This window comes from Tinamus guttatus, unplaced genomic scaffold (genome assembly GCF_059628265.1).
Source record: "Tinamus guttatus ecotype Peru unplaced genomic scaffold, ASM5962826v1 Tinamus_guttatus_pri_ptg000749l, whole genome shotgun sequence".
Lineage (NCBI taxonomy): Eukaryota > Metazoa > Chordata > Aves > Tinamiformes > Tinamidae > Tinamus > Tinamus guttatus.
In genome coordinates, this window is record NW_028289283.1 from 683,129 (window position 1) to 710,198 (window position 27,070).

The following is a 27,070-nucleotide window of genomic DNA, read 5'->3' on the forward strand; positions in this document are numbered from 1 at the left end:
GAGCAGAAAGCACTGCTCAGAAACTCCTAACACTGCATTTCATGCCCTGCCCCTTCCCTCGCCTCGCAGATGCCGAGGAGAGGGCTACACTACACCAGTAATCTCATTTGCTCCTATCAGCTCACCACTTTAACCCGGTTTGCGGGAGAATGTCATCATCTGCCAACTCGCCAACTTCATGCATTCTAGCAGGAAAAAAAAATTAGTTTTCTGAGCCATAACAGTGCCATAAAAAAAAAAAAAGAGGAGGAAGCAAATGCTTATTAATAAGTGGCAGCAATGAAATTTCCCACTGATGTTACAGTGCTGGTAGCTAAGGTGCTGCTGGTATTGATCTGTAATCACCACACTGGGAGCAGCCAAGAATACCGAGCATGAAGTAGGAATGGATTTTTTCTTTCGTTGAAGCAGAAAAAGAAACCTTGCAAAACAAATTTAATTTGAGTAGAGGAATGATAATTAACTTACAAGCCAGCACTGAGCTTCCTGGCAGCATGGGGCCAAAGGCCAGCTTGCTTTCTTATACATTTACAATTCAATCCTTTTAATTGTTTGCACCCAGTGCTTGCTGACTCCCTTTCAAAAGAGAGAAAGCGCTCAGTTCTCCCTTGGCAGACACTTGCTGTTGCACAGATTTTCTTGCCTGAATTGCTAACTGTGAAGCATAGCAGGGCTGGACACATGGAAGATAGAAACTGGACTGTTAGGCCTTTTGAAGAGATATATAGGAAGCACTGAAGCTGGTTGGACAGCCCTATAGGCTGCCAGACGAGAAATCGTTTCCTTTAACGTCCCTTACGGAGCCACAAGTTGGCAGCCAATGATACAATTCAGGCTAAAACCTCGAATGTTGTTTCAAGCTTCTTTCATTACTGCTTGGAGTCTTTTCTTCCTATGGCTTCTGCCAGCAATAGTGAAAGGTGGTCCTTCACAAAATGACAGACCACTGAAAAACTGAAACTTCTATCACTTATATGATTATCATTTGTATGATTACTTTCCAAGAAATATCTGCTGGAACATCTTCAAGCATCTTTTCAATAAAGCACAAACAACACCTTCAATAAAGAAAATTACCCAGCATGAATACAGAACAGAAATTCCAAATCAAATTCACTGCACAGTTACTGTATTGTTAACAGCTAAAGACAGTGCTATTTCTCCAGAAAAAGTGACAGAGTGGTTTAGCTCCTGAGGTGGCTGCATGAGCTTTCCTGTTTGCAGGCTGATTTTGAGGGTGATGGACATCCTCGCGCTACGGTTGAGGAGGAGGCTTCAAGGGTATGAGAGAGCCTCATCTCTGTCAATATAAGCTGGATTTTGGGGTGGTAGTCGCCAACTACTTTGCCTATTGCCCTAATACACATTTTGTTCTCCCACCCTTACTGTTGGTGATTAAATGCCTGAGGAGCCTGCGAAGGAGAACTACAGTAGCAAAAATACATCCCATGGCCTTGACACGCAGAAAGGAGGAAAGAAGGCCACTTTTCAAGCCACAACACTTCACGTCTGCTGGCCCTAAGTTTCAGGAAAAGCCTCCATGACCCTCTTGAGAAAACTTTAAGATTCCTTGGGATCATTTCCCCGCCGCTACATGCTCCAGCCGAGGTAAAAACATCCCTTTGGCTGCTGCTGCCTGCATAAAATGGCATGCCCAGGACAGAGTTGCCCTTGCCCTCCTTCCTTTCGCTAATTTAGTCATTCCGTTTCACATTTATTGACTACAAACACAAGCATTAAAAATAAATTTAAAAAATAGAAAAACAAGGAAAACCAAGCACTCCTCGACAGGAGGGGGACACGCGAGCCGGGGGCCATCCCCAGCCCCAACGCCAGGGGGTCCCCGGCCCGAGCGGCAGCCCCGGGGCCCATCGGCACCGCCGCCCCGCACGCGCCTCGGACGCCCCCGCCACGCACCCCTTCTCCGCCGCCGTCCCCGCCCCGTCCCGCCCCGTGCCGCCCCGCTGCCCGCGGCCGCTACCTGGGCGCTGGCGCCGCGCTCGGGCGGCGCTCGGCGGCCGCCCGCCGCCTTGGCCGAGCTCTGCAGGTTGATGGGCGCGCTCTGCGGCGGCTCGCAGCCCCGCGCGCCCTTCAGGTGCGCCGTCACCATCGCGATGGGCGCCGCGGCCGGCAGCACCGGGATGGCCACGCTCTGGCTCGGGCCGCCGCCGCCGCTCCCGCCGCCGGGTGCCTTGAGGAGCGCCGGGAGGGCCGCGGGGCAGCTCCGCACCGCCAGCTTCTGCCGGGGGAGAGAAGGAGAGAGAGGAGGGAAGCGCCGTCATCGCTGCACGAGCCGCCCGCCCCGCCGCCCGCCCGACCCACCGACCGCCCTGCGAGCGCGCGCGGCGGCGGCGCCGGCGGCCCCTAACGGCCGCCAACGGCCCTAACGGCCGCGCGGCAGCTGCCGCTGCTGGCACGGCTCAACTGCCGCCAGCAGCCGCCGCTGAACGGCAGCGGCGTCGTTTATTGCTGCTATTGCTATTTCTCTCCTAAAGGACGGGCGGGAAGGAAGCGGCTTCCTTGCGCTCTGGTGTAGGGTTTGTGCGTTTCGAGAGTCTTTTTCTTGCTATTGTTTTTTTCCTTCGGTACATGTTTATGGTGAGTGCTAAGGATCCGGTTTAGGTCTAGGTATTCCAGCAGCTCTAATTATTATTATTAATATTAATTATATATATATATATATATTTAGACATAATGTTATTTTTCAACTTTGCCTTCCTTTGGACTGATCCAAAGCAGCCTCATGCTGCACACTCATTTCCTTCTCATACTTTATCAGCTCAATTTACTTGCTAGGATTCTTGAAATTCTTGAAAAAGGATTTTTTTTCATTTTCCCTTGACTTTTTTACATTTTCCCTCACAAACTTCCAATGTTTTTTCTTTCTAGTGGCCTCTTGAAGCAAAGTTTTCTGCCTAGCCCCCATTATTTGTGACAGTTATTGCTGTTTTTCCTGACAGAGGCGCTTTTCTGTCTTTTGAAGTGTGACTGGGTTGGTTTCTGTCTAGGTACAGCATCTGTTGCAAGACTTGTAGTTGAGATGTGGACAGCCACTGTAAAGCTGCTATATGGTAAATACCCATGTCTGTGTGAAAACACTCACTTCTAGAAAAAAAAAAACTTGTACAAACTTGTACTTAAGAAAATACCTTTTCAGAATCTGTCCTGGCTAATGCTACTGAGGCAGGTTAGGTATATTTGGAAAAATATGACTGGTCAATCCTCTTTTGATACTTTTAACGATCTTCTTACAAGAGTTCATCTCAAAGGTACTTAATCCTGCAAAGACTTGTACTCGCATTCAGCTTTTCTGCCTGAGAATGTCCTATCAGTGCAATTACTTCTAATGAGCATTTGAGGAAATGCAGCCACATGTAGAGGTCCGCTGCCATACTGTTTAAGTCATTTGAGGTTTTGTTTGCAGCTTCAGTAGTTCAAATACAGTATGTATAAAGTCGTAAACATGCCTGGTTGTTTCCAGAATCAAGGTTAAAAACCCCTCTCCTGGGAATAATGCAGCTTTGTAGCACACAACTAATTAATCTGGCTTTTAAGAAAATACTTTAAACTCTGTTACATACTATTAAGGCTGAAAAATCTTTGCTGTGAAATATATTTGCTACTAGCACTAGAGTTTTCATGATGAATTCATAAGCATGCATCTTATATGTTTCATATTTTAATATAGAAACATTTTTATATGTCATCATTACGCTAGCAATCATAACTTTATGTAAATTATTTCAAGTTTCATTCCTTTTTGCCTAATATGTTATTCTCCAGTTTCTAATCAGTCATCCTAAGGAATGCAATGCTTTTGTAAGATAACCTGGTCTGTGTATCATAGATACTTTGAAGAGGAAAGGAGAACTTTGAGTATAGAAATAACTATGAATTTAAAAGTACTGTAATGAAAGTCAAGAAGCTCAGATGCATTGTGGGGAGGTGGAAAAAGCTGCGTATGACAAAATACCATGATACTCCTATGCAGCTATTGTGTTTTAGGACAATTTTCCCACCTGTATTCCTTGTACAGCTTCAGTGTACTAGCACGTAGCTGCATGTAGATGCTAAACTACTGCATGCACAAGAGAAATACAGAATAATACAGACCTCTCAGATTGAGATTGATTTTTCTTTCGTCACCCAAAACAGATTAAAAGCTCACAAGGAAAATAAAAAAAAAAAAAGCAAACTATACTTGGATACATAGTCCAGGAATGAAATCTTAGTTCTGCTGAAGACAGGGGAGCCCTGTTGCTGACATTACTATCACTGGGATTTCTTCTTTGAGGACCTAAAACCAGTCTCGTTCCCTAATGCTTATTATTTCTGTGGTCTTCATATTGCAAAAGTCCATGCTAGTCTTTGTCCTCAGAAATGCAAATATTTGGATTGCTAAATGAAAAACTTCTCACACAAACATTCAGTGTTCCTGTACTTACTCATTTTCCCTTGAAGGAAATAAAACTTCTAAGATAGAATGCTCTAATGGTATTAACACAGCTTTACTTTTCTTTGGTCAGTTCAATAACAACAAAAATTATCCAAGCAAAGAAAGCACCATGATCCCAAAAGATGCACAATACTCGGTAGCTAAATGGAAAAGTCAAGTAAATAAAGAGGAGATTATTACTTTCCTGGCCCAGTTAATAGCCAGTATTTTTTTGATCTTGTTCTAAAGGAGGAAAGCACACTAACAAGTTCAAAAGGGGAAATTCTGCAAACACAAAACACTTGCTTTTTTCACTGCTCAACCTAATGTCCATCTGTTCTTCACTGTACTCCCTACTGTACCATTATCAGTAAATTGCTACTGTGTGTCTGCGTGTCCTGGGCTAGTCTTTTCCTAACAGGCTGACCAAGCTGTATGTTCACATGTATACAACAACAACAAAAAAAAGTTACAGCTTGTTTAAAAGGAACTTGGGATAAATATTAAATGCTTACAAAGTCAGCTCTTCATCTCTTAGTTGAAAACTTTCATTTTCATCACCTGCAAATTTCAGAAACGAAATAGGGAAGCATATATAAAGAGCTTCAAGATTATCTCCCCAAAAAGGGTTGCAGAAAAAAATGGTCTATTTCTAGAAAGAAAAGCAGCAAGAGTTTGTCTTTTGTGTCCCATTTAATCACTTTGTGAAAATGTACCTACCATAACTCCAAAAACAGCCCCCTTAATCAGATTATGTTTGCAGGGGAAAAGACATTACACAGTTTTGCTTTGTAATGACTTTTATTTCATACTCCCATGAAGACTTTAATGGAGGAGTGTTGGCAAAAACACAGATTATGATATGAGAGGTTCGAAAGAAAAAAACCCTCAACAATACCTACATCTGCTGCACTCTAATTCTGCCAGATTAATTAAAAGAATAGTCTTGGTCTTTTGAAGAGGGGGAAATCTGCATTTTGCAGAATCAGGCAGCCTACCATGCCTATCCTCTGACACTTCTGGAATGGCATATAACAAGACTCCGCGCACGCTCTGGACGCTGCTGTTGAAAACACGTGCTGATGGAATGGAAAAGACAAACAAAAAAAGGGGAAAACACCGGCTCGTAGCACTGGAAAGCGAGTGGCAGTAGCCCTCCCAGCACTGCCGTTTTGAAGCAGCGCCTTTCCTGTCGCGAGGCGACTTCCATCTTCCCTGCAGGCCGCCACAGGCAGCACGGAGCTGGGAATGTGCATGCCAGTCACACACCACAAACGCACCACAGCGCCGCAAAGCCGCCGCTTGCTTGTGATTTCCTGTCTTATACATGGTGCAGCCTCCAAGCTGAGCTAATATAATTTTTTTCCACTCATGTTAAAATAACTATGTCCTTTCTCTTTATTTCTAGGCGTAGCCCCCTCCCTACATCCCTCCTTCCCATGGAGGTCTGCGCTGTGCAGGTTTGTGGGTTAGGCAAGGGGCATGCAGCAGTCCCCGCCTCATTCCAGGCCGTTACTCAAATGCTCACACGTTTGTAGTTCAACATCTACACGCTGCAGATGGAGACTTCCATCCATTAATCCCTCTAGAAAAAGGCTCTCCTAACAAAGCAGTTTTACTGTGAAAAACTGCAATTGTTTTCCCAGCGCTATCGGATCTTGGCCTCAGCAGCCCCCGGCTCAGTGAAAAACCCTGGGCGCGATCCTGCTTTCACTTGCAGAGGAACGGCTGTCGTCTCTTCAACCCAAACCATGTCTTGTCGATTAATAATTAAACATTTGCCGCCTCTCTGAGACCCCGCATGCCAACCAGCTGAACGGGCTCCTCCAGCAACAGGGGCCTTGACCTCTCTTAATTTACTCAACTGTTGCAATAAAACGCACTTGACCAGGAGCATATTTAATATTCCAAGCATGGTGGCACAGAAGTGCACTGCGGAGCTGCCCCTAGCCTCAGCACCTGGAATACTTGAGGCGTTTGTAAAATCCTAGGAACGCTGAAGTATTTATCAAGCATTTCCAAGCTACTGCTCCCATAGATGGTGGTGGTGAGCGATCTTGCTTCAGCTGGGCAATTCTTTACGTTGCTTTATGTGCCGAAGCAGGAGTCAGCGGGGCTCATGCTGGGCACGTCTATGTACACATAGGTAGGCATCAAGAGGAGTTTGGTGGAGACTTATGGAGAAAGGTTCCGGGGCCAGTGTTTCCTCAGCGGAGTCCCACTAAAATGCTTTTTCGCTGCAAATAACTTCTGCACTCTGAAGAGTATCTTCGTTTTTAAAAAAATTAAAAAGTCTTCTTTTGTCTGCCACCTTCTTCTCTCTCTTTCTCTCCTTTTTTCTCTCTGACAACTCACTGCCTGCCTGCCCTTAGCTGTAAGAGCGCATTCACTTTTCCCTATCAGATCTCCATTAATTAGCCACTGCTGCAGCAGGCTCTGGGATCTCCATTCCGAGCGACACTCGTTCCAACCAAAACTGTTGTAAACCAGGGGTTTTCTTTGACTCGAACCTGCTAGCCTGATCTGGCACCGCGTTGCCAGCCAAGCACTTCCAGCATCCCTGCCATTGGCATGGAATATTTAATCGGCACCGCGGAGGGGAATCCAGCACGGGCATTAATTTACTTGCAGTTGAAAAGCAGGAAAGCAGGTCAGAGCCATGCAGCCTGTGGCCGGCCCTTCTTCCAAACAAATGCCCAGCACATCGGAAGAGTTTTTTGAGGCAGTGGGAGGCAACCAGAAAGGAGAGTCAGACAATAAATCAGTCATTGCTGACAAATACCACCTGGGATAGAAAAGGGGGAACCCCCTCAGAAACATCCTCCCCCTACACTAATTACATTGGGCTACTGTTTTTTCTTATTCTTTTACTCTTTTCAAACTAAAAAGATGGCTGAGTGATCACCCCCGCCACGGACCATGGCATGAAGGAGAAAGCAAGCACACAGCAGGGAGCAGCAAACCAGGCTCCCCATTACGGTGCAGCAGTGCTGGGTGCCCTGACCAGCCCCATCCCCAGGAAGCGCTTCCGTTCCTGCTGCTGCTAAAAATCTCCTTGGGACATATTTCCAAGCACTCTTACACATCAGCAGGTGTTGGATATTGCAGAAGGATGCACAACCAAGCAAAACTTTTCCTGCTACTAATTTTACCCTTGTGTTTTTCACCCTCTCTCTCTGGAGAAGACTCAGCTGCTTTTCCAAAGAATAGATGCCCTATTTTTTCATTGATGCCCATTCACTTTTCATGGCCAAACCTCCATGATCTTACAAAAAAAATGGCCACGAAGAAATTCAGTAACAGGCAAAAATTAAAATCGTGCAACCCCCCCGCTTGTTGTCGGGATGCCGTCAGCAAAACTCGCGGCGCGGCTGCTTTCCAGGATGGGGGATAGAGAATTAGCAGACCCGCGCATGGAGAGAATGTTCAAAAACGGGAAATACCCTGGCGGTGATACATGAAGCCTTTACAAAAGCCAATACTCACTCAAGTGCAATTAGGCTTTACTTTCTGAAAGCATCAGACAGCTTGCTGACTTAAACAAATAAATTAATTAAAAACAGAAGGGCATTTCCAACTGCATTTCCAACTGGCCATCCGCTCACCAAAGCACTGAATTATCTGCTCCGTGACTTGCACGCAGCGCTTCTTAACTAATGAGGAGTAGGGGAGGGGAGGAGGGAGAGGACGTGATTTAAGGAGGAAAGTCGGAATTCGCATCGCAGAACATTCTAGACATGCCGGAGCATCTGGAAGGAGGGCAGGAGGGGGAGCTAGGGCTTTTTTTTTTTTTTTTAATAACCTCACAAATAATCCCTCCTCCTTCCTCTCCCGCAGCCCTGTGCCAGCGATGAGGGAAATGAGAACGAGGAGCCTGGTTCGCAGCTGGCTCCCCGTTCGGGTCGCATCACATCAAGGAAGCACCGCCGGAGTGGGGGGATTTCTGCAGGGAAACGTGTCTCCACACGGGCATTTTGTCTCTGTGGCCTGTTAATTTGCCCGCTTTCCTGCCCCAGGGCTGGGTTTCCATGCCCGGCCTCACTGTTTCCTTCTCCTCCGCAAGGATGTCACTGAAGTTTCCATCCTAGTGTGCCTCCAAACTGAGACAGGAAAGTCAGGGGCAGCTGTGCTTCCCTTAAAAATGTGCTGCTTTCTGTGATCCACAAGGGCAAAAAGAGATGCAACTGCATGTGATTGAAAAATGATAATAAATTGGAGTAATTTATTAAGTCCAATTTCAATGATGGTGCCTCCTGGTTCATTCTTCCAAACCCCACTTGGAAAAGCGTGCTTAGGTACAGCAGAAAGAACTGGCGATGCAATAAATTAAGCCAAATCCTCTCCTCTTTTTTGTCTTCCCAGATAACACAGAATCCTCCGCAAATGAACAAATGTAGCTGTGAACAGATACGGACTTCCCATGGGATCAAACCATCCGTTCCTCAGTATACATATAAAGAAGAAAGAAGTTAAGTGGTTGCATTTCCCCCAAGGGAAGGTAGAGCTTTTGTGGTGAAGTATTCCCAACAGAAATTCTGGATAAGTTGAAGGAAAAAAAAAAAAAAGAGTAGAAAAGAAAATAAAGCTGCCTCCTCTCCAGACAACATATAGCTGTTTCCCGGGAAATTTTACATGCAACTGTGCTTGCAATTTTTTCTCTAGAAAGAGATGCTGCACATTGGAGGAAGGCAGGCACCCAAGGAAAGTGGAAGCTGCGGGAGAGGAGTTGCTCAGGGCCAGAATTTTTTGCTACAAAGCTATAGCCAATGCACAGGAAAGGGCTGAAGTGGCGGATCTCTTAGAAATGCTCCTCCTGCATCATGAGATAAAACAATTTTTTATAACATGCAATGACAACCATGAGCAACTGTGAGGGCCCTTTGTAGGTGCAAGTTGGAAGGGTGAGTTGCCCATCATCTCCCATTTTAAGGCTTCCTACTTTTTGATATCTTAATACACAGAGGATGACAGCCTGTATCTTCCCAGCACCTCCAAGCATACCTTCATCCCCTATGGAAAATCCTTTGTCCTTATGAAACCCTTCCAGAGGCAGCCACTCTGGGTGCTACTGTGCAAGGACCGTTCACAGGACTCACACCAAATCACTCCTAGGCACTGAACTTTGATGTCCTCAACCCAAAACTTCAGTCATCAAGACAGACCACCCCCTTCCCCTGCTTGGGGCTATCCAAAATGTGAATTTGTCAATACACAGTCCAAATCACCCTGCTTCTCTGAGCTCCTGGCTGAGAGTATGTTAGGTCCGGTATCCGAATTGACAGGGAGAGAGACAACCACCATAGATATATATTGTCTTTTATTAATAGAAGAAAGATAATAAGTATTACCAGCTAGCTGGGGTCCGTGGTGTGACCCCTGCGTGGGAAAGCCCGGACCCCAGCTAGCTGGTAATACTTATTATCTTTCTTCTATTAATAAAAGACAATATATATCTATGGTGGTTGTCTCTCTCCCTGTCAATTCGGATACCGGACCTAACATTTGGGGGCTCGTCCAGGATCCGAATGCAGGGGAGGAGAAAGAGATAGAGAAAGATAATAAGTCAAGGGAGGCCTCAGTGGGTGAGAGTGAGCCGACAGAAATCCAGGTGGACGCACCGAAGGATAGTCGGCTGGAGTCTGAGGGAGACGTCCCTCAGACTCCCACAAGAAGGAAGGGTGGTTGGTTAGGTTGTTTGGGTACACCGTATCTCCTTAACGAAAGGAGACCGGTGTGGGAAGGGAGAATTCTGTTAATAATCGCCCTTACTGGTTTACTGGCAGTTGTATTAACTTTGGTTTTAAGCGACGAGCTTGATACAATGGGACAAGGGAAATCCACCCCTTTGTCATTTATGTTAAATCATTTTGGATATGTTAAACGTCGGGCACATAATTTGTCTGTAGAAGTGTATAAAAACCAATGGGAGGCATTTTGTGAAAGTGAGTGGCCAAGTTTTGACGTAGGCTGGCCGAGAGAGGGAAGTTTAGATTTAGAATTAATAAGGAGAGTAAAAGAGGTAATAATGAGACCTGGGTCAGAAGGACATCCAGATCAATTTCCATATATAATCACATGGGAGGATTTGGTTCTGTATACACCCCCATGGCTGAAACCTCTTTTGGGGGAGGATAGAAAAGACGGAAAAGTTGATATTTACGTAGTGAAAAAGGAAGGGAAAAGAGCAGTACTGCCAGATTCGACCTTATATCCAGAAATATTAGACGAAGAGGGTAGGCATAACCCCCCCCCCTTACGTACCTCTGCCCGAGGCACAAAGGGAGGCGAGTAGTAGTGATCAAAGAAGGGGGAGAAGGGAGAGAAGGGAAGATAGGGGTCCCGCATATAGGACACGATCTCATCAAAGAGAAGATGAAGAGGGAATATCAAGTACCACCCATGCCTTCCCAGTTAGAACGATTGGAGCAACTGGGCCACAGGGACAGCGTACGTATCAATACTGGCCATTCTCTTCTAGCGATTTGTATAATTGGAAAAGTCAAAACCCCTCCTTTTCCGAGAAACCAGGGGCATTAATCAATTTATTAGAATCCATCTTGTTTACGCATAACCCTACCTGGGATGACTGTCAGCAGCTTTTAAAAGTGCTGTTTACGACCGAAGAGTGTGAAAGGATCCTGACCGAGGCGCAAAAGTTGGTGCCGGGAGAGGACGGGAGACCCACCGGTCAGCAGAACCTTATCGATGAAGGATTCCCATTGGTAAGACCCCCGTGGGATTTTGAACAACCTGAAGGTAGGGAGCGTCTTCGAACATACCGGACCTAACAAGTAGAGGTGGGGTGGCTGCTGCAGAGCCGCAGCAGTGAACTTTCTTTTTTTGTCTTTCAAGAAGCGAATCTTCGGGAAGGTTGATTAGCCAAGAGCGGATTGACAAAAGCACAGGGTGATTTTCAACACCTGTCTGAAAATCCCACGGTCAAATTTCCAGAAGCAGGGGATAACACAAACTAGGAACTACCATGTGCTCAGACCCCTGTGTGATGCACAGATATATTAGTAGGTCTTGAAAATATTGGTGCATGGAGGAAACGGGGAAGCATTGTGCTTTCACTGTGACTTAGTGGAAATGCAAAAGAGAGGGTCATGTTTGAAGGCAAAGCAAGGTAAACAGCAGCAGCGGTAGGAAAGAATATGGAAAAGAGACAAAGGAGCTGCTAACGAAGGAGTGTGTAGAGCCGAGGAAGAACCTAAGCCACTTCACCAGCATTATTCCAGAGGGCCGAAGAGCGAGTAACGAGCAATAAATAATGCAGATCATGCAAATGGCAGTAAATGAAATGGCAATGAGAAAAGAGAAGGAGAAGGAAAAGCCAGGGCCCACTTCAAAACAACAAGAGGGGAAGAGCACAAAGGAGGAGGCAAGGACACACTGCACGGTAACTCCGCGTTTACCTTCACAGCTGAAGATGGTTATAAAACACACAGCTAAAATGGAAATTGCCTGGAAAATTTAGAAGCTGGTCTGCAGTTGTTGCTGCACTAGTTTCTAAACTCCCGCCCGAACAGAGCCGGGAGACAAAAAAGGGGGTTTGTCTGATTTTTCCTGCTGCAGTGGTAGAAAGCACTCCGATTCTTCAACACTGGGGCTGTGTGGTAGACTAGAGACCTGTGCATGTACTTAGAAAGGATTCAAGAAAGACACACAAAAGAAAGCCAAGAGGAGAACCAGAGAAGCTTTAGCAAACTTCTCTCAACTTTGTTACAGTAAAGGCTAAGAATAAGCAACATCCTCTCGGCGTCCGTATTTCCCGCAGTGCACTCTGAAGTGCAGAGCATGACAAACTCTACCTCGGTCAGGCACTCAGCCTTTTGCCTACAACATTTATCATCCACTAGAACTTTTCTTCTGACAAAAGCCACTGTGCAAAGAAGCTGAACATAAAAAAAAGAAAGCTATGGCGGCCAGCAAAACCTGCTGCATGGCTTTCAGGTGCTGCAGGGCATCCATCTCATTACGTTTCCATTTGGGCTATCCATCTTCACATGTGAGATTGGCCCACATCTCATCTCTCCAGAGCAGGGGGCAGAGATTAGGCCACGGCTGGGGAGTCGGTGGCAGGTTATGCAGCAACTTCCAAAGATCCAAGTTCAAATACAGGGCAACCTCTAAGTGGTAAAGAAAGCAGAAGGTCTTGTCCTGGTTCCCATGGTCCAAAATCATGCTGGGTGTGATGCCCCCCCACTAAGGAGCTAGTGTGGGAATCTCAAAGATGGGATGTAGGCAAGTCAGGAAGGAATAAACCAGCACCCGCTGCTAACTAAAACTATCATAGCCAAAGAAGGCACATGCTCCATCCTTAGGCAAAGTCACCTTGGCCAAAGGAAATGAGTGAAAACACCAAGTTGCTCCCAGCAGGGATCAGCGCCGCTCTCCTCAGCTCTCCGGGTGTGCACAGGCTGTTGAGAACAGCCCAGCGCCCAGCAGACAGCTGCCTCCAATGTGACCAGTAACAACAGGCAGACGCAGCAGAGAGGCTGAGGACTGCTTGGCCACAGTGAGCAAATTACCCTCTCAACCCTTAGAGGATTATAGGTCTCTGTCAAGTCACTTGGATCTAAAATTCGACCCGTCTTAAAACATTTATTATCTTGCTAGGGAATAGCTTCTCAGCAGCCATTTCAAGGAAAACATATCTCTTGAGTATGAAAATACTATGATAATATATTTAGTAATTCTAATGACAATTTCTACCTACAAATGTTACCTGAAAAGTTTTTGCAGTGTAAACTCCAGCTTAATCTACACTAACATCTCCATGTCGACAGGTCCTGACAAACACTGTCCTGAGAGTTACGCTGACATTGGAAATCAGACAGGAACCACAAGCCCTGGAGGCATCCAAAAACCAACTCAACAGAAAGGAAAATGTATCAGCAAGTGCAAAGGGAGAGAGCAGACAGGGAAAGAAATGCAATTTTCAAGAATTGGGACATTTAGGGAAATGCATTCAGAGTTTTTGACAACATACTTTCCAAGAATAAAAAGCTAAAATATAGCGCTGGTATTCAAAACCTGCTGAATTCAGCACTGGCTACATCTATCCATAGGAAAAGCCACCTGCAAGTGGCAAGTTTTCCAAGCTGAAAACAAAGTAAAGCTCCTATGTATTTTAGTACTGTGCACAATTGAATTGTCTGATATTTATTATGTCAGTATTATCCATTAACATTACAGCACTTAAGGGCTTATCAGCATTTCCATTAAAAAACTCACCATGGTAGAGGTTTATTACTTGATTGCCTTATCTGAGGAGGGAGTGAGGAATGGAAAATAGCACATATGTTGAAACAGGACACATATGTTCCCAACCAAGAGATTAGATTTTAAACAAAATAATAATGCAAAGACATGTGAGTAATTTCCTAAGAGATTTTGCCTGTTAGCGTGCAGTCTGTGAATATAATAGCCCTTGCAGGGCCACCCATGCATAAGCTGGAAAAAACAGGACACTGCCAGGCCAGAACAACCGTGTATCCTGGCCAGTCCTGTAGAGACATGTGCCCAAATCTACCCATAAAGAGCCATGTTGAAATAGCTCTTGTGAGGTACGGGGGAATAAAAAGAGTTTTTTGATCATAACAGGGCATTATAGCACTTTGTACAGCCCTTAGGCCCTTTAAAGAGCAACATGTATGTCCAGAGTAGCCTCTCTGCCTGTATGAGTGGGAGTTGAGGTGCCTGCTCACTGAGCAGAATCGCACTTGGGCCAGGGAGATGAAAACAGGGCCGCAGATTTTGAGATTGATGCCTCTGTGGTTCCCCCTTGCTCAGCTCAAGAACTGCAGATTTAAAAATGGAAAAAATCCAGCTCTGCGCATGGCTGGGCCATGGAGTTGGAAGAAACTCCCACTTTTGTTTATTGATTCAGTGGGGTTTATTCTTCTCTCCTTCAGCGGATTAACACCATAAACCTCAGGAGAACTGGGCTCTGGCATGAGAGGAGAAAGAACTCGAGCTGAATGCATTTAAATGCATAAAAATATAGCAGTGCTAGCTGTAAAGCTGGGTCTGCTATTTGCTCTCCTCTCACTCCTCTAACAACAGTTATAAAGAACACCTGCAAGCAAGGCAGACTACCTTAATGTGAGGCCTCCCAGCCAACTGGGAGAATGAGCCCAAACGTGGAGCAGAGCAGAAGAGTCCTCAGTCACCCCATGGGGCCCAGAACACTCTACTGCAAGCTGAGACCCTTCAGACCTTGGGCACATCCAACTAGAGCCTCTATATGGAAGGAGACAGGCACCTCAGCGGGCAAATCATCCTACCTGACAGTTAAAAGTGACCTCTGGAGGAGTCTGACTCTCCCCACTGACCTTATTGGGCATATCAGCTTCTAATTTACTCACTTCCATCAGATGCGGGGAGTTGGGGAATTCAGGGCCAAAAGACTCTGCAACATTTGGTCATGTGAACTCACTGGGAGCTGTGCCAGTATAAAACTGGGGTGTCTCAGCCTCAGGAAATTTCTGCCAAAACCACAAATCAGACTCACTTTGCCTCATTCCAGGCCTTAGGAGTTAGGCCTTCATCATCTCCTTCTCCAAAATAGCTGAAGTCAGCTTTTATTTTGGTTGCAGACATTAAGAATTAGCTTAGATAAGAGAATACTCTGTGTACTGGTCTCCAGCACAGAAAGTCATCAGGCCAAAGAGTGACGCAGCCACAACTGCACAAACCCATAAACGGCTCCAAACAACCCTGCCACCTCCAACATGTTCCCCCTGCCCAGACAGTCACCACGTGTCCACAGCGATGTGGTTGGGCCGCTGACCTGCCAGCCTGCCTGGACGGGGCACAGAACTGCCTCCGAAGCTTGGCACGCTTCCCTTCCCCCTCCCCACAGCTGCCAGTTGCTCATCTCTGCTTCAAACAAATGGCAAAATACAAAACAATCCCTAAGTCGCGTTGCTCCTGCTACGTGGACAAAATGCGCATTTGGGCATGACCTATCTTGGTCACCCACCTGCCATGGGAAGCTCTCCTTTCCTTGAGCGGCTCCAATGTAATGGGAGGATGGCAAAGGCTTGGAAGGGTTTCAGGTAGGAGGAAGGCTGATCCTGTCAAGGTTACTCGAACGGAGCACTGAAACTTGGGTGTGTGACTTTATCAACAAGGATTTCTTACAGCTAGGAAGGAGACAGAGCAAAACAATCTGGACAATCTCAATGTCCTGGCAAGGAGCACAAGAACAAAACATTATCAAGCCAGCATTGGCTGCAGCTGCAGAAATCTGCCCTCACACCATCGTGACTAAACTATAATTAGGTACTGTGTATTTTTTCTATCACATGTGATTTCTTTTTTATGTGTTGGCAATGTGAGACTGAAGTTTCTTACAATTTTACACAGAAATATTTTAAAGTGACCTTTTAACCGTTTTCATACTGAAGGTTAAAAAAAAAAATCTCATGTAGCCTGTTTCCTTTCAAATGATGATAACTATTACAACAGATGCTGTAGGATTGGCACATAAGAAAGGCCAAGTAGGTTTCAGGAAGACTCTTCTGCAAAGTGTTATACTAAAATATCAAGAGACACGTGTTCACTGAACCACAGCCACAGCAAATAATATACTTCCCATGGAAAAAATAAGACAAACTTTCCACAACCCACTGTGGGAACAGGAATGCTTTTAAGCTCTCTCTACCAACGTGTCTCATTTCCAGGCCAGGACATGAAAAGAAGAGACAAGAATGCTTTTATTTCCCTTGTCCTTTGCCTGTGCTCACTAGAAAGCTGGCAGTCCGGAGTAAACAGGGGCTGCACACCTTCCCTAGCATGCAGGTAGGGTAGAAGATCCCAGAGCACACTGGACTCCTTCAGCCTGGGTCTGCAGCCAAATCAGTTTATTGCTTTCCTGGGAAAGGTGCCCATTGCCCTTCCAGTCTCTGTGCCCAACTCAGCACTAGGACAAAAAAGAATGGGTCCCATAAACCCACTAGAAAGTTGTAGGGATTTTTACCCTCAGATCATTGCAAACACAAGCCAAATGCTCCTGACTTACGCCAGGAGATTTTCCCAGGAAATGGTTGCCTCATATAAAATTAACCCATAATATTAACTAATGGTGTGTAAATAAAACTCATTTCGGTTACACTAAATCTATATCCAACTATTCATAATAAAGAGCTGAGTCAGAGGGAAGGTTGCCTGTGGCACTGCGTTAAACCTTCAGGAAGATGCATTGCTCTTTGGTAAAATAGCTTTGCAAACTCTTTTATCACTGAATTTGCCTTTCAACCTACTAATGTAATAATAATAACTAGGAACAAATTAAAGGAATATAAGCACATCAACCAGGTACACGTAACATGCACAACACAAAGACTTTGAAGATTTAACAACGCACTTAATGATCCAGGCCACAACTAAATGAATTTCCATCTGGGCAAGCACCGAGGGTAGCAGAGGTGCAGAAAAACACGCCACGCATTTCTGATTCATGGGTTTTGAGGCTACAAAGGATGATTCAGTTCAGCTAGTCTGACATCTCACATAACGGCACCACAGCAGTTGACCAATTAGGGCTTAATAACTTACATGCAGGTAAAGCTTGACCTTCTGGAGAATGCAGCCTGTCTTGACATGAAATAGCCAATCCCTTATTTCCTTTGGTCATCCCTTCAAAGAATTAAATCTTCCCCACTCTTCAAACCTTCAACCTGGTTTCTGATGGGAGTGGGTCCTGAGTTTTACCTGCAGTGTCTGTTAAGTTTGCTAGGGCTATGAGGCCTCTAATAGGGGCAGCATTTCTCTTGTTGCTTTAGGATTTCTGTATTTTAATCAGAGAAGCTGAGTGTGCCAGAGCACATGGTATCTGTGTGGAATGCCCCATATGATCTGGCCTTTCAGCAGGCTCTCAAGCATTCACCTTCTGGCAACCTACCTCTTTGAAATCCTCAAATTCCCCAAGTCCAACACAGAAGAAATGCCAACGTCTGTAAAGCTACAGCAGAGAAAAAAATGGTAAAATGGTAACTTTAAAAAAAAAAAAGGCAAAAGGCCAGCTTCAAAGTTGTTGGATTTGGTGCTTAGGCTTTGAAAAACTTGTCATTTGGGAGAGAGGGTGGGAGGCTGCTCTTTCCCCCTCCTTCTCATTAAAGGGCTCCTCAGAACTTGGGCGAGCTCCTTCTCCTCATTATGCGTTCCTCCTTCTGGAAATAAATACTTGTGTGGGTTGTCACATTAGTCAGTCGATAGATGTCAAAAACAAATTACAGCCTGGCCCGGAGCCAAACGCTCCCTGTGTTATAGTGGAGTATCTGTTCTTAAGAAGGTGGTTGGTTCTGCACAGCAGAGGGTGGAGCCTCTTCCATGAGCAGAAGCCTTATAATGAGGGGTTTTCTAAAGAAGGAACAGAGAATCACGATCTGGTTTCATTCCTTTCCCTGCGAGGAGATGTTACACAAACTCCCCATATGGCTCATCACGACGCACAGATAAATATTCCTTCAATGCTTCTTCCAGCTCTGTGAAGTCAAAAACAAGCTAAGCAGTCCCACAGCTCACTCCAGCCTTTAAACAAACTGGGGGTCTCCAGGGGGATCTGAATCAAAAACTTTTTTTATCCTTTCAAGGTCCAGAGCCTCTCTGGCATCTCTCTGCCACATCCTTATGTTATACAGCCCTCAAAACACTTCTGGTGTGAGTTATGATGAGCTGCCATACTCAAATTGTTTTTCAAAAAGAGATTTAGAAAAATATACCAAGTGGCGAACTCTCACTATAAACCACTAATCTTCTTGATCTGAAAAATCAGCATCCTGGATTATCATCAAACAGGGCCTGTGTGACCTAGATGAGCCACATGGAACATTCCCCCTCCACTTTTTGCATCTGTGTAGATAGAAGCCAAGGTAGATGCCCAACAAAGTCCAACATTTTTGCGCAAACCCTGATAAGAGGCTGTCTGCTTTTGTGAATCCAGAGGCAACAGAGACCAAGTTCCATAGCTGGATTACTTGATGTGAAAATTTCAGTTCAAAATGCAGGACTTTCAGCTATACAAGGAGTTGCTAGAAGATCAGCTGTTAACATGACTGCCATGCTCGTGCCATCTGCAGACAGCTCCTGTATCTCTGCAACCACAGGAGAAATCAGAGTGCAAGAGCTACAGCTTTATTGTTCTTACACGCACTAGTGAGAGGTAAGAATGAAACCATTAGCTTTCATCGCAGGCTACCACATACCACACCACTGGCCTTGCATCTACCTGCAATGTCACTTTATACACTACAGTACAACAACTATAATTCATTCTTAAAAGGACTCTACCAAAAATATCAAAATAATACCAAAATTTCTGGACTAGGTTACTAGTAGTGAACAGGAATGATCAGAAAAAAAAAAAAGAAAAATCAGAAAAAAAAACATCAGTGATGTCCCCTCAAGGAAATTCAGAATGTAGCCAAAGCCCAGGTGTTTAAACATCATAGCTCCAACTAATCACAAGATCAATTTTAAAAGAGGAGATTTTTCAAAAGCAATTAGCAAGCTCTTTTTTTCCCCTCTAGTCATTTAGTCTATAAGAGCTGTGTCATCAAACTTTCCAGAATAATCACTAGAATTCTAATTTTTGTACAAATTAAAGCTGAGAATTTAAAATCACAAGATTCCAACAGCTAGGGCTTTAAAAATCAAATCAAGTGTTGTGTGAGTCGCATTTTCCCTGCTAGAGCTGGCAGTGCTTCAGGGTCAACCTGAGTAATGAGACTAAACCTCTGCATTTTAGAATCATCATAGAATCATAGAATCATAGAATCATAGAATGCTTAGGGTTGGAAGGGACCTCTAGAGATCATCTAGTCCAAACCCCCTGCACACGCAGGGTCACCTAGAGCACGTGGCACAGGACTGCGTCCAAGCGGGTTTTGAAGATCCCAGAGAAGGAGACTCCACAACCTCTCTGGGCAGCCTGTTCCAGTGCTCTGTCACCCTCACTGTTAAGAAATTGAATTCCAAAGTCCTAAATGCTTTTGTGCCTCTGGGTTCAGGCACTTTTGCACTGATTAATGCATAGAATTAATTACTAGTGCTGTTATAAAATAATAATGTCATACAATTGACAAAAAACACAGATGAATCACTTCTTTGTTAAAAGACACCCACATAGCACTGCAATGTTTGCCTTGCCAGCGATTCAGAGTAACATAGTTATGTTTGGTTTTCCCTTTTTCTTTTTAACTTTTCATTGACATGTTTTAAACAAAATGTCACAAAAACATGTCTATTAGCCTTAAATTTCACAGCACCTTTTTTCTTCTGTTGAGTCCTAAAACTGGGTAACGTCTTTTCAACACATTTCAAAAATATAGCAGTAAAAGTATGTATTTATAAATAATTACAAATATGGGCAGTAATGTTTTCTATGCAGAGATATTACTATTATTTTATTCTCTATAGAAATTTGCTATTTGCAGACTATTTTGAGAGTATTTTAAGAGTAGCGTGCATTTAAGAAGCATCAAAAATTCAGAAAGAATACAAGAATCTTAAAATCTTTTCTCAGTAAAAATGGCAAAAAACCTAGACAACTTTTACCAAAAAGATCTTGGAACCAACAGGTAGGAAAATATTGGTTCTGTTGATGTCCTTTTATTTTTAGGTTATCTGAAGTTAAAAAGTTAATCAATACACTTCTTAAATTATGTGAATATACTGGCGACTTGTAGCACCCAGTGTTGTCCTTTCAAAGGGCTAGACTTGCAGAAGTCTTTTGAAGGGGTCATTACTTGCACTCACCATGGACAACTGTTGGAAAGGAAGTGCTCCCATGTCTGAACATATAAGAAGATTTGGGGATCTGGGCTACAGTGGAGCAACTGACATCTCTCACAGTATCGTATTAAAAAATACCATATTTAAAAAGCTATCTGGATGCTGGAATCAACATAGCGGACTGAATGCCTTAGTATATCTGGTTTAACACTTTGGGCACTACGTTTTTCCTCTTGCCTTTGCCTGCATCAGAATAACAGGAGCTTTTGAACTATAAAATCAGGGAAAGTGCCTGTGCTTTTTCTTCTGTCTAAGCACCATTCTGAGGAGAGCAGTTTCAACACTGATTCGGGCCCTGTTCATAAGACCCAGGCTTCATCAGTAATTCTGACTTGCTTAGCAAACAGCACATGGTACTTGGGTATGGGTGTCAGGTTCTCAGAACTTTTTTTTGAAAGAAAAATAAAACTTGACAAAGATATATTAAAAAAATGAGGTATTTTAGATCATGCAGTCTCTGCTCTGCATTTGATCTGTGGATCTGCTGCTCATGAAATGAGATTATTCTTACGGCTTCCGACTGTGGTCCTAATTCTGAAGACTTGGCAAGGAAGGCCAGGCACCAGGAAGAGCATCTCACATGACTAGATATGTCAAATGAGGACATGGAGTGGAATTGGAAAATAATAAGCTCAGCAAAACCAATCTAGAGGTGTGTGTCTATCTTTGAGGGTTTATCCATTTAATAGGAGATTTGGTTATGTGGTTATCTTTCAAAGCGCAGAGCCACGGCTTTGCTCGGGGGAGCTGTGTTTCAACAGATATTCTGGAGAACACTGATACGCCCATGTTTCCTGCCTGTGCACATCTGAGGTGTGTGGGTTTTTTTTTTTTTTAATTTGACTGCCTCCTTTCACTGAGGTCATTTTGGCATGTTAATAAACTTAGGCATGATGAGTGTTTTCATTTTTTTTCTCTTCTTAATAAAGCATTTAGATTTTAGGTTTCAGTTCTACCCTTCCACATTTTATTTAGTGCACAAACTTTCCCACTAGGAGGAAAACGACAGGTTACAGTTTGTGATTATCAAAAGATGTAGGTTACTTGAACGTTACTTCAAGTTAAAAAAAAATACAGTTAAGTAAAAAACAAATTTTAAAGAAGAAGCTTAAAAAACACCTTCAGAACATTTCTATTCCAAAAGTAAGTTTTGTGAGGAGGGAAAATAAGGAGCTGAAAAGCAAGAGTGTATACACAAAGTGCAACAGGAAGGCATCTGCAGTATCTCTACTTCTTGTTTTGTTCCCATTGTTGCACAATGTCTCACCTGTCTCCTCAGTACTATCTCCCTCTTCCTCCAGTGCAACTGTGAGTTCCTCTCCTCTTTCCGAGCTCCACAGTTGTAATTCTAAAATTCTCTGTATTTCCTACCTGTTTTTTTTTAATTTGTTTTTGTTTGGTTTTGTAAGTTAGAAAAGCCATTGAAGGGGAGGCCCTGCTGTAACCAAACTCATTCCTCTGTCTGCTAGCCAAATGGAAGGGAAGGAGGTTATGGACTAGGCAGGCAAGTCCTGAAAGCAAATCCTAGGGTCACCCTGGGTACTGTGCCCTGTTCTCAGCCAATCATCACCTCATCCTGTGAGGGTTTCTAAATACATGGCAATTTGCATTGTGACCCCTGAGCTGATGTAGCTGTTTGTTGGACACTTGTTTTCTATTTCTCCCTGCACATTCAGTTCTGGCCAATAATACGGACATGATACTAGTCAACTCAGGGCGTCATCCTTACATTCTTAATAACAGTATTTAGGCTTTTGGTTTTAAACATAGGAATGGGTTAATGGACTGGAAATGATAGTGTATGTGAAACTATTCCAAATTCCAAAATATTTAATTTTGTGGGTGATAAATAGTAGATAAGATTTACAGAGAGCAGGACAGCTTCAAAGTTATGATGCTTAAGAACACTCTTTCTTCAAACACAAATTAGATTTTGAGTCAGTGAGAGGTAATAAGTACAGGACTACATGGTACCAATTATTCTGGATCACCTTTAAAGAATAAAAATTTGGTTATTTAAAAGATACATGATGAGGAGAAAGAGTTCACTCCTTTCTAATGATGAATAAAAAAAATCAAAAATATTTTAAGAATCAATAGAACAAGAGCTGCAATCTTCAGCAAGGTTTTTTTTTTTCTGATTAAGACCAAACAGAAAAAAAAAAAGTCAATCAAGCATCAAGATGTTTTTAAGGATTTTTTTTGGTAATTAATTGAATTCTGTTTGAAAAATCTTTCTCTATCAGCACTCAGATGTTGAATTATCTATATTTAATGTCATAGCTTACTATGAGTGAGCAAGACTAAAGAGAACAACCAAAGAGCTATCTGAGTTGAAAGTGGGAAAGCAGCTGTAAGTTGGTGAAAATTTTGGAGGGTTCCTCCATCTTCTGCAGCCTCTCACTGGGGTCACCATTTTCTCTCCCACTAGATTCCTGTTCCTGATGTTTCAGCTAGAAACCTAAGCTAAAAGCATGGTAGGCTGTCAACGCTGCCTAAGAGCAGAAATAAACAGAATATCCTTTCAGTGCAATGATGCTGAAAGGTGTCAAATCTCGTCCTCATCTAAACTGAGGTGGAGCTGGGGAGGCGCAGAGGGCCTACACAGAAGAAGGCCACATTTCCCGCACAACCTCTACCTTTCAACACTCCATTTTTTCCTCATTTTTTCCCCCTGGTGAGCACAGGCAACATTTGACTTTGATCAAATGCCAATGAGATTGCCAAAAAGCCAGGAGCACCCTCCATTTATGCACACGACATTTAAACAAATCAAATCAAGCTCAGGGAAGACTGAAATGTTTGACGTGTGCAGAACTGGGAGGTCGCAATCAATTGTCGCACCAGTTATGTCTTACACGCTGCCACAGGACCCACCTTCCTTCTCCTGAAGTTGAAATTTCATCAATAACTGCAATCAGATGGGAAACTTAACAGCTAGAGCTGCTTTTTCTCACCCATAGTATGATATTGGGCTCTGCTACTCTCTCCCTGGGTGGTTAAAATGACTGCAGTGCAGAGCCAGTCATTACTCCATTAGAGAGCTAATAAATAGGTTTGTATTAGATTTGGACTAGTATTGAAAGGGAGTTATACACAAACCTGCAAATGTGTATTATCCCTGCCGTGTTGGCTAGTAGGCAAAATTGCTCGGTGTACCTTGGTTTTAGGTAATATAATTATTAGCAGGCATGCCAAGAAGTGACAAGTTAGTGGCATCTGCTGCGCTTGTGCTACACAGCCACATGCAACACATTGATTTTCTCTTGACACATTTTAAAAGAAACATCAGTATATACCTGAGAGGTAAAAATGACTTTCAGAAAGTGAAGGAATAGAAATTCAAGGAAGAGTGTGAAAAAGACTGTATTACGTTGTTCCTGACATCTTCACTGGAAACAAAAGACTTGTCTACACATGTAGCTGTTCCAAGAGAGCTACTGCAAGTCAAATTTAAAGCCTAAATTAAATGTAAGCAAGCTAAAACACTGCAGCAGACATCAAATAATGAAATTAAGGAGACGTATACGTATTGTCTATATTGTCTCAGTTACATTGTCTCAGTTTTCTACCTTTTTTTTTGAATGATTATATTAGGTGTGTTGTCCTTTTTGCTTGTTGATGAATATATCCCCTTTCCTCAAAAGAAACAGAATATAGCAAGAACATCCAGTGGCGGGCAGTTTTCCTAATGTGTATAACCCAGAAATTAACGTGGAATTGTGAAACTGTGGAACTTGTAGAGAGGGTGCAGCATAGAGTGACAAAGATGATTAAGGGACTGGAGCATCTATCGTATGAGGAAAGATGAAGCGAGTTGGGCCTGTTTAGTCTGGAGAAGAGAAGGCTGAGAGGGGATCTGATCAATATGTATTAGGGGAGGATATATATGTATAGGGAGGACGGGGCCAAGCTGTTTTTAGTGGTGGCCAGTGACAGAACAAGGGGTAATGGGTACAAATTGAAACATGGGAAGTTCCATCTCCCTGTTAGGAAGAACTTCTTTCCTGTGAGGGTGACAGAGGCCTGGAACAGGCTGCCCAGAGAGGTTGTGGAGTCTCCTTCTCTGGAGATCTTCCAAACCCGCCTGGATGCCACCCTGTGCCACGTGCTCCAGGTGCCCCTGCTGGAGCAAGGGAGGTGGACTAGATGATCTCCAGAGGTCCCTTCCAGGCTCAACCATTCTGTGGTTCTATAATTCTGTGATTCTGTATGCATGTATACATGCATTTGTGTACAGATTTATGTATACACAAACACAACCCAGTTAACTGACGTGTGCAGGGAAAGGATAGCTCATGGATTCTTTTGACTACTTTCTATGATGTTTTATTACAAGCAGATTGTACAATGGGGCCCAACACTTGAAATATCATTTCAGTAATTAGCCAATAACCGCACCAGCTCCTCAATAAATGTCTCCCCACTTTCTCTTTGACTGATTTTCTAATACTAATTTCTTCCTCAAGCATAGAGAACATAAATGAAATAAAACAAAAGCTAGCTCTTTGAACCTGAAGGATTTTTTCCCCCAGTTTAATCTTCTAAACGTTAAAACTTTGGCTCTGTGGAATAAACCAGTGAGGCTTTTGAAATAAATGTCTTAAATTTCTATAGTATCCCGCCTCCAGGGATCCCAAAACTACATAGAGGATGGTCAAACTCTGGAGTTTTCTTTGTGTAAAACACGCATCATTCTAAAAGGCCAAACCTGTTATTTATGCCTCAGGTTTTATATTGTGCTTTGAAAATGTGCTTTGAAAAATACATATATATATTTTAAGAACATCCCATTTCCAGAAAACAAGACAGATAAAAATAGGCAATGCAATATGTCGTTATGCTTCTTAATCTTCTTTTGGATACTTCTGTCAGTGTGACTAACAAAAGTGTTTGATTTTAAAGAATGACAGGGTAGATGTCTGGCCTTTTCGATCTCTCTTGGCCATATATCCACATAAATTTAGCAAGGAGGGGGGGAGTAAAGCCAGTCTCCAAATGTCATACCAAGGAAAATGCCAAGTTCATGTGTGACAGCGTTACCAAAAGGACCCCGCATAGCAACAGTAGTGATACGAAAATCAAGCGTCCTATCACTCTTCCCCTTTACCTTTCTCTCTCAGAATTCATCCATTATTTTAAGCCTAAACTCACAAGAAAGATAAGTTGGCTTAACAGTCCACGCTGAACCTTTGCTGAGCCACGAACTCAACTATGCAACCAGTTTTGAGCAGCAGCCTCGGAAGTATAGTTGTAGCACGAGTTGTGCACGCAGCCAACTCCTGGTTAATGCAGCGCAGTGCGAGGCATTCTGTTCTCCTCTAAGGCGGTATTTTTAGAAAGAACAGCATGTTTTACTGCAATTGTGTAGTATGTTGAAAATAAGCTTCAGATTTGGGAGTTAAAATGCAAGAAAGAAAAATCTCGCCTTGCTAAATATAGTTAAAATTACTCTTCACAGTTTTCGCTTTGCTGAAAGAACCTCCACTACTTTGCCACTGCCAGGATGAATTGACTGGGCATTCTCTCTAGGAAGAGCTACAGTAACATGGGCTACCTCACTAGTCTTTTCAAGTACTACATAGAAATGCCATCCAGTAGCTTTCTTATGTGAAAAAAAGCTTATGTTGCTGTGCTACTAGCATAAAAAAAGAAAGAAATTTGGTAATTGATGTGTTAATTAAAAAAAAAAATCTTATGGATATTTATATATTTTTAAGCTGTAGACTTGAAACTGTCCCCTACACGGTGGAAACCAAGAAGATTATCTTTATGTGCTATTCATGTTTACTCAAATTGTTTCATAAATGTGTGCATCCACTCAAAACCCAGTGGTTTTTGCAAATGATGCAGTAAAAACACTTCACTTTTCTGCCTCATTTAGGCAAAAAGTAAGGTAACTTTCAATTTTCTTTTCGCATGTAGAAGGAAATTCTGCCCCATTTTCCAGGATTCAGCTCCTACACTATTAGACCCACACTATTACATTTTACCATATGAGCTCCTGCTAGGGAAATACACACTAAAGCTGAAATATATATTTCTATATTTCTGCAAAACTGTAACTTAAATGTGTTGTCATATCTCTCTATGCATAATATCAGATATAACTTTAAATATTCATTTTACACCCTTTGGCATCTCTTTGACATCAAGCAATCCAAAAAAAAAAAAAAAAAAAACACCACTGTTTGAGGACAATATTACATCAATGGAAACTGATCCAAATCAAAGAATGAAGGAAAAACTGCTGACTCTAGATCAAGATTCATCCATGCAAGCAAAGCAACAGTAGATTGATTATTTTTTAGTCTCTTGGCACATTTACAGTTAAATTGCTTCATCTGAGATGAAATCAATAACTCTAATTATGTCAATTACAGTATTAAAAATAGAGTGATCTGCAGGGGAGGCGAAAGCAGGATATAAGCTGGTAAAGGATTCTGGGCATGTTTTAGTGTAGTTTTCAGATCAATATACACTGTTTATGCAAATAAAGAAGCAGAAACATAGAAGCTGTTGAGTCCCAGGGACCTTCGGCAGTCGTCTGTTCACTTCTGCTCTGAGTCAGGATGAAATGCCCTCAAGTTCATCTAGATGTTCCCCCACAGAGGTTTGTTTAACCTAGTGAGAGAGTGATTCTATGGTCTAATTTAAATGACTGATACTTTTAAATGCTCATTAGAACAAATCTGCAACCCTTTTCACCTCAACTTCTGAACTAATATTCCAAGCAGCCTTTTTTTTTTTAAGGAAGGACCGTTTTTTGGAAGTGATCTTGTGCGGCAGGCTTAATTGCTGTAACTGAAGAAGTCCACGGGCTCTAAATGCTGA

The 27,070-nt window shown here is 43.2% G+C and overlaps 1 protein-coding gene across 5 annotated transcripts in view; it reads right to left on the reverse strand.

Annotated features, from left to right (window-relative positions):
- PHF21B (PHD finger protein 21B) overlaps positions 1-27,070 on the reverse strand; it is a 127,743-nt gene that overhangs the window by 50,218 nt on the left and 50,455 nt on the right. For 3 of the 5 annotated variants that reach the window (XM_088537364.1, XM_088537363.1, XM_088537362.1), the window contains one exon: positions 1,982-2,239. The exons of the other annotated variants lie outside the window; for them this stretch is intronic. In XM_088537364.1, the coding sequence (XP_088393490.1) occupies positions 1,982-2,239 (258 nt within the window). The remainder of the gene's footprint in view (positions 1-1,981; positions 2,240-27,070) is intronic. 5 annotated transcript variants of the gene reach the window in all.